Source organism: Rutidosis leptorrhynchoides, chromosome 3 (assembly GCF_046630445.1).
Source record: "Rutidosis leptorrhynchoides isolate AG116_Rl617_1_P2 chromosome 3, CSIRO_AGI_Rlap_v1, whole genome shotgun sequence".
NCBI classification, from domain to species: domain Eukaryota; kingdom Viridiplantae; phylum Streptophyta; class Magnoliopsida; order Asterales; family Asteraceae; genus Rutidosis; species Rutidosis leptorrhynchoides.
In genome coordinates this window covers 688,298,138-688,305,598 of record NC_092335.1, presented here as the reverse complement: position 1 = coordinate 688,305,598, position 7,461 = coordinate 688,298,138, and the positions used below count along the sequence as shown (strand labels likewise).

General features: G+C 33.1%; 1 protein-coding gene across 1 annotated transcript; it reads right to left on the bottom strand.

Annotated features, from left to right (window-relative positions):
- Positions 1–1,964: 1,964 nt before the first annotated feature.
- On the bottom strand, positions 1,965–6,316 carry LOC139899492 (uncharacterized). The gene is made up of 7 exons (XM_071882322.1): positions 5,718–6,316; positions 4,992–5,072; positions 4,761–4,835; positions 3,964–4,008; positions 3,706–3,795; positions 3,140–3,241; positions 1,965–2,439 (listed from the first exon to the last, which is right to left on the bottom strand). The coding sequence occupies exons 1-7, from the start codon at positions 6,228–6,230 to the stop codon at positions 2,254–2,256; spliced, it is 1,092 nt and encodes a 363-aa protein (XP_071738423.1). The 5' UTR covers positions 6,231–6,316; the 3' UTR covers positions 1,965–2,253.
- Positions 6,317–7,461: the final 1,145 nt, after the last annotated feature.

Genomic DNA, 7,461 nt, shown 5'->3' with positions numbered 1-7,461 from the left:
TTGCCTTGGTTTACAAATTGAGCATATGCCTAATGGTTTACTTGTACATCAAACAACATATACTGAAAAGATTCTGAAACGTTTCAATATGGACAAGGCAAAACCATTAAGTACTCCTATGGTTGTTAGATCACTCAATGTTGAAACTGATCCATTTCGTCCATGTGAAGATCATGAAGATATTCTTGGACCAGAAGTACCATATCTTAGTGCAATTGGAGCTCTTATGTATCTTACAAATTGTACAAGACCTGACATTTCTTTTGCAGTTAATTTGTTGGCAAGGTTCAGCTCTGCTCCTACCAAAAGACACTGGAATGGGATCAAACACATATTTCGATACCTTCGAGGAACTACTGATTTAGGATTATTTTATTCTAACGAATCAAAACAAGATTTGGTTGGTTATGCTGATGCAGGTTATTTATCTGATCCACATAAAGCTAAATCTCAAACTGGATATGTATTCCTAAATGGAGGTACTGCAATATCATGGCGTTCTCAAAAACAAACACTTGTTGCTACATCATCAAATCATGCCGAAGTGATTGCATTACATGAAGCTACTCGGGAATGTTTTTGGTTGAGATCAATGACACAAATCATTACTGATTCTTGTGGACTAGAACGCGATAAAAGTCCAACAATTATCTATGAAGATAATGCAGCTTGCATAGCACAGATGAAAGAAGGGTATATCAAAAGTGACCGAACCAAACACATACCTCCTAGATTCTTCTCATACACTCAAAATCTCATTAAGGACAACGAGATTGAAATGAGATATGTTCAATCCAGCAAAAACTCTGCTGATCTTTTCACGAAAGCACTTCCAACTGCTATTTTCAGAACACACGTTCATAACATTGGCATGAGACATGTTCAAAAGATGTAACAACTGAAGCGATGTCTACTTGAGGGGGAGTCAACTCCATGCTGCACTCTTTTTCCCTTAGCTAAAGTTTTTTTCCCACTGGGTTTTCTTTAACAAGGTTTTTAACGAGGCAGTAACTTACAGTTGATCTTAAACAAACAAAATTGCTATCTAAGGGGGAGTGTTATAATATATAAATATATATATAAATGGATAGTCAATTATTGATACACAAAAGTAATATTATTGTATTACCTAAACTTGTGATATTTTTGCTATAAATAGCCATGAATGCAAGCATTAAACTTGCACCATTTTCTCACACTTACAAAGTGTTTCTTTCTTTCTCTCCATTATCATCTTTGTTCTTACACTTCATTATTAGCATTCTTAATCAAGAATCAAACCACTAAAGGTAGTTATAAGCCTACTGAATTATAACATCAAGAATCAAACCACTAAAGGTAGTTATAAGCCTACTGAATTATAACAGACATGATGTTTAAATTTGATGTTATAGACTAACAGTATAATTTACTCTTAAATAAATTGGACACTGCAACTACCAATGCATGGGACCCTAATGACAATTAATAGTTGAATATACATTAATTTGTGATCTAATTAACCTCAGATAATAGCTGATCCAAGTGACACTCAATTTGGATATACAGATAATATAATATCGAGTTAATGTATGGTTGGTTTAATTTTGCTGTTCAATAAATAATCTATGCTTTGTTTACACGGTAATACACATTGTTTCCATACTTTATTTACTTATCCAGATTAAAAAAACACAAAAATTATTGCATAAATACTCCTCTTTCAATTTAAAAATGATGACAACTATACCCTTAGCATAATTTTTTATTCATTTTCCTTGTTATTTTTTAATTTATTTAAAATATAAATGAATTATATAAACATAATACAGAAAACCAGATAAAAATGTAAGACAAGATCTTTCCGGCGAACTTTTTTTTATGTTCATATTTTAAACTTAAATGCAATAAAATAATTATGATTATAATGATAATTATATTCAATTATTCTATCTACTTTTGAAAATGTACAATTAAATTGGATATATGGTAGATTAATATAGACTACAAATTGGGAGGAAGTAAAACATTTTAGTAAGTTTATTTTGACTATACTAAAACCTTTTAGTAAGTTTATGATCCATAACGAATCAACAACCGTTTGAGCATTTATTTGCAACTAATAATCTAACCCTCCGACAAATCTCTTAATCGCGATTAAGGTGATATACCGATGCATCACATGTTGTATTGTTCAACTTTGCATATCGCAGATTCGCAGCTCAAAGAAGCTAAACATCCAAAACTCGATTAAATAAAAGCAAATTCAAGAACTCATAGATAATCCATGGGAAGATCCCAGTCTTCTTCGATGTCGTCAGCAGGTCTTTTCTGAGGTCTTTGCCGATCCGCACCGGACTTTCTTCTCCTGCCTTTTCGGTATACTGATTGTGTTTCGATATCCTGATAATCGTCAAGATCGTTCATAGAGTAACTCATTCTCCGGCCACCCCAGAAACCCTGTTACAAAGAAGAAAAAAGGAATGTTTGGATAATGAGATAATATGAGGACTTTGTGGACCTAAAGCCCTATATGTTTTTGACTAAATCTGTATGAACTTGATTTAGTAGGCCATATTAGGAATATGGATATATTTGTTTCGACATAATGAAAAAAATCATGTCTAAATAATTGAAGTCATGAAATGTGTATTTCCCTGTTAGGTCATGACTTCTTCAAAACTAGAGACAAAACCGTCATCAACAATATTATGGAGAGTTAAATTGGAAATTCTTTAGTTATTTAATTGATTTATTCAGCATACAAAACGAACACTATTATTTATCTACATCTTTATCACATCAAACATTAAATTTCCACACAGACACGTTAGCAAGTCAGAAATTAACGTGATTAAACAAAAAGACCCTGAATCATTGTGATTAGCTTATTGTGTAAGGGGTATGGGTTGCTTATTTATAAGCACTTTTCTATTAATAATCACTACTATCATGCTTAATTTTAAGTGCTCGTTTTGTCTGAATAAGTAGATAAGCAGTTTCCTGAAGAGTGTTTGGATTGGTTTATAAACTATCAAGATAAGTAAGTGTATCAGCACTTAAATAAGCAAGGACTAAGCTTATTGATAAATTCATGGTTCAACCCACAAGCAACACGAGTTGGAAACATAACCATCACTAAAAAAACTTATATAGTTACCTTAGTTAGCCGCTGTATACGTGAGGCTGCAGCTTCATGCACCACAACTGTATCAGATACGACTTCAAATACATCTTCCACCATTAACGCATATGTGCTTACCTGCAATAAGCCGCATTCCAGTTTCAAAAAAATGGCAAAACATAAGCAAATGCTAAATTTTAGCTTGAAAATCTTCTAAAGAAGAAAACTTCACAAAAGGAGGGTGTTAATATGATGTGCAAATTGAAAGTGTGAGTAATCGCATAATAAGATGGGTTGTAGGGATGATGTTTGGATTTGTTTAACTTGTTTGAAGTTGTAATAATTAGATAATCAATTCTAATTGTTTATGGAATTTATATAAAATGACCTAAAGGAACATCTTGTAAAAAATTTAGGGATGTTTATTCAATGAGAGAGAAAAAAAGTCTATTCAATTTAGCTTAATATAAAACTTATTTAGTGACCCTTAGTCCTTAGATAATCAGATAATCAACAGCATAATTGTTCATCCATATATTAAAAGCCAATCGGATAATGAGTTCCATATGCATATCCAAACACCATAAGAATCATTTACTCACCAAACTTGATGGGATGATGGATATTCCAAATGAGTCGAGCTCTAGAGATTCTATCGCACCAGAGTTAATATTAAAAGTATACCCTCGAACCTATAAACACGGGAATTCAAGGATTAGTATAATAAAGACTCTTTAACCTTTGTAAAATATATAAAATTAGTTGAGTTTGAGGTATTCTAGAAACAAGAAACGATATTTAATAGAATGTGCAAATATAAGTGTGAAAGAAACCGTTGTATTTGAGATCAAAAGACATACCTTTCCAATATCTCGTCGACCTGGCGTCACAACACTATATCCTACCTAAGAAAAAGCATTGAATGAGGTGTCACTCACTTGGATGACAAAGATATCTACGTCGATTCCAAATGTGATTCCATTAGACTTTTGAGTTTGTTACTTTTATATCTATGACAGTGATTATGTCACAAACTTGACACCAGGATACTGTAAGGGCTAACAATACAAATCTACGGTTTTATGCATCACATTTATTTCAAAAACTTTGGTCATTTGCATACAAATAAAGCTACCACTCCGGTCGTTGGCAAATTACCAAGGTAGAGCCATTTTCTAACCTCAAGGACTTCATTTTTACGAAGCAAGTGTGTTGCTCATTACGGAACTAATTACGTAGTTTGTTATTTTTTTTTTAACGGCGGTTAAGAGTCACTAACAGGGGTCCGAACGCAATGTCAGAATCCACTCACCCGATCATTTCTTAGGACGAACCAATACAGTCCTACCGCCCCTCAGAAGAAAGCCCCCACGACGAATCCCTACGGGCATCACGTGTGGTAAACCCCCTCGGGTGAGGCTCAAACGCACAGACGTCCGAAACCTCCGAGTCCCATGGTCGGGTAACCACAAGAGAAATATTTTTGCAGCACATGAGAGTCGAACCTCTAACCTCCCTATGGGAAGTTAGGTCACCACCAATGCACCAACACCAGTTACGTAGTTTGTTATTAGATGAAATTAGGTCTATGTTTATATGTTGCATGTGTTACAGGGTTGAACAAAATACTCAGCTATAGTAAAAATGGTGACCATACCAGAGTTTCTAGTCCAACCATTTTAAACTCGTTGTCCATCACACTCTCGTCCTCGACAAGCACCATGTCACCAACCTATAGCCAAAGTGTAATTACGTATTAAACCCTTTTCTAACATCAAAGCAAGAATTTTTAGAAATATTTCGAGGAATAGAATTGTCCAACCAAGTGGAGAATCCAATAAGAAAATTATTGATTCCTTTGTAGCAAGCAAAAGATTAGGGTATTTACCTGTATTGTGTCTTCCAAAAAAAACCTTTCTTGTTCTCCAGATAGCAAATTAGGCCTCACTTCTACAATTACTACCGTCCACTGTGAAAGGACAAAGTACACTAAGTATAACAAAAACACAAAATATAATTAGAATTAAGTGTTCATGAACAAAAGCATCCAGGGGACTTGAAACCGACCATAATGCATTGATGCTAAAAAGATTTTAACTTTATGCAAACCAGCTTTATTTTTCCGGTGAAAATAACAATAACTTTTATAAAAAGGGAACACATTTTTCAGAAAGAAAAAGGGCCCAATAAAAAGTACAAAAGAAGGCCTCGGTGAAGCTGGTACCTAGAAAGTGGCTACTAATGAACTATCTATATCGAGCTCCACCTACCTAAACTGATACAAACCAAAACTACCAACATACCAATATAACGAACTACAAATCGAAAAATTACAACAATATTAAGCATGAACCCGAACTAAAGAACTCAAATGTCCTTATGCAAACCAGCTATCATGGCATAATGTAGATACAGTAAGTTTATTCTTAGATTCTACTCCCTCATCCAATGAAAATCATAAATGAGTCCAAATTCCATAAGACATGGTATATAAAAACTTTGCAAATAGAACCCTACTTATATAATTATACTCCATAAAAACCATAATGATATCTATCATAACAGTAATGAACAATTACATGTAATAAAACAGAAGTAAACTTGATAAACTTACAGTGTTAGTATCCACCCAAAGCTGTGAAATGAACCCTAAACTAAGTGCAGATTGAATACTTATCACTTGCTTTGCAATTACATTTGATCTTTTCATCAATTGTTTCCCTTTCCTTACAACCTTGACTTGATTATTCATATTATCAACATCAAATTCCCCCAAATTCACATCTTCTGAATCACTAAATTTGACCAAATCCTCTTCTTGTTCTTCTCCAATTTCCCTCGAATTATCATCAAATTGAATAAACTCGGGATTTTTAACACCATTAACATCCAATTCAATCTGGGTTTTAGTTTTCTTTTGATCTTTGAGCTTCAATTCATCAAGAAATTGATGTGGGTCGGATGCTGACTTTGATGGGTTAGAATTTTGACTAAGTTTCAGAGAAAAAGTTGTGGGCTTTTTTGTGGTGAATTGAAAATAACTCAGAAAGGAGATTGTGTGGGTTGAAGATGAAGGGAATTTGTTGAAAGAATATGGAGAGAGTGAATATGAGTTGCAATCACACATGGTGAAAGATTATTGAATAATCTTCATACTCACTGTATTCTCATGTTTGGGGTTCTTTGATAGACTAATTTCTGAAGACCTCCTACAATATTCCTTTTCTCTTATTTTTTCGGTAATATTAATAAATTAATAATTAAAAATCTTATAAAACTATGCCACATTGACACCTTTTGGATTTGGTAAAGGGGGTGATTCGTACACTACCTCTATTTTGCCATACACCACTAAATAATTTTTTTGGACATTTTTACCCTTCCTTTTGTTCACCACCAACTCCCCTTAACTTCTCAAAGGAAGGGTAAAACTGTCTAAATAATTGTTTTGATGGTGTATGGCAAAAACAAGGTGGTGTACGGATCAACTCCCGTTGGGGTAACCTAACAAGAAGAATGGTTAGCTAGCTTTGCTAGGCAAATATTACAAAAATAAATTTGCATAATTTAATCTTGTGTAATTGAATAAATTAAACTCACATAATTAAGTTGTTAAAATAGTTACACAAAAGAATAACGCTTAAACAAAAGTCAATTTCTATAAAACACAAATATAAAAAACAAAGATCGTTTAGCACCCCATCTTTTTCTATAAATATATATTGCGTTGATTTAGTGTTGCCTAATTTAAGTTTTGTATATATACCAATTGTGGAGAAACTAAAGTTGGTTAAAAAAGATATACTAATTGTAAAGAAACTAAATTTCGTAAAAATAGATTAAAAAAATAATAATAAAATTAATTATAATAATAGTAGGGGAGTGAATAGTAATCCGACCAATCAGGTCGAGTTATTCACTCTGCCTAATAGCGTTATATATATTATAATAATAGTAGGGGAGTGAATAGTAACCCGACCAATCAGGTCGAGTTATTCACTCTGCCTAATAGCGTTATATATAATTACTCCGTACTACGTATCACTTTGTGAGAAAATATTGTGAAAAAATAGAAGTGAACGAATAAACAAGCACCCTGTGTTGTTTAATAGTACTTGATAGTCAAAGCTGTTATTTTTCTTTTCTTTAATGCATAGTTAGACTTTTTTCTGTTAGCAAAATGCGGTTTTGTCTTGTCGTTGAGATCGTTTGTTTTGGTTTCGACGTTTAGTAGCATGTTTGCCCATGTTGAATTTTCTATTACACTGGTTGTAATTAGGTTTTTTTAGAAAAAAATGTCGTGTCAATATAATAATATATTTAGTATTCTCATCAGTTTAGTCATCACTCTGCACTGG

Bases quoted from the DNA above. Each gene is read 5' to 3' on its own strand.
- LOC139899492 (XM_071882322.1), bottom strand. From the start codon at position 6,230: ATGTGTGATTGCAACTCATATTCACTCTCTCCATATTCTTTCAACAAA. The intron at 4,836-4,991 runs GTAAATACCCTA...CTTTGGCTATAG, and splicing joins TTTTGGAAGACACAATACAG to GTTGGTGACATGGTGCTTGT. The intron at 3,796-3,963 runs GTATGTCTTTTG...CCGTGTTTATAG, and splicing joins GTCGACGAGATATTGGAAAG to GTTCGAGGGTATACTTTTAA.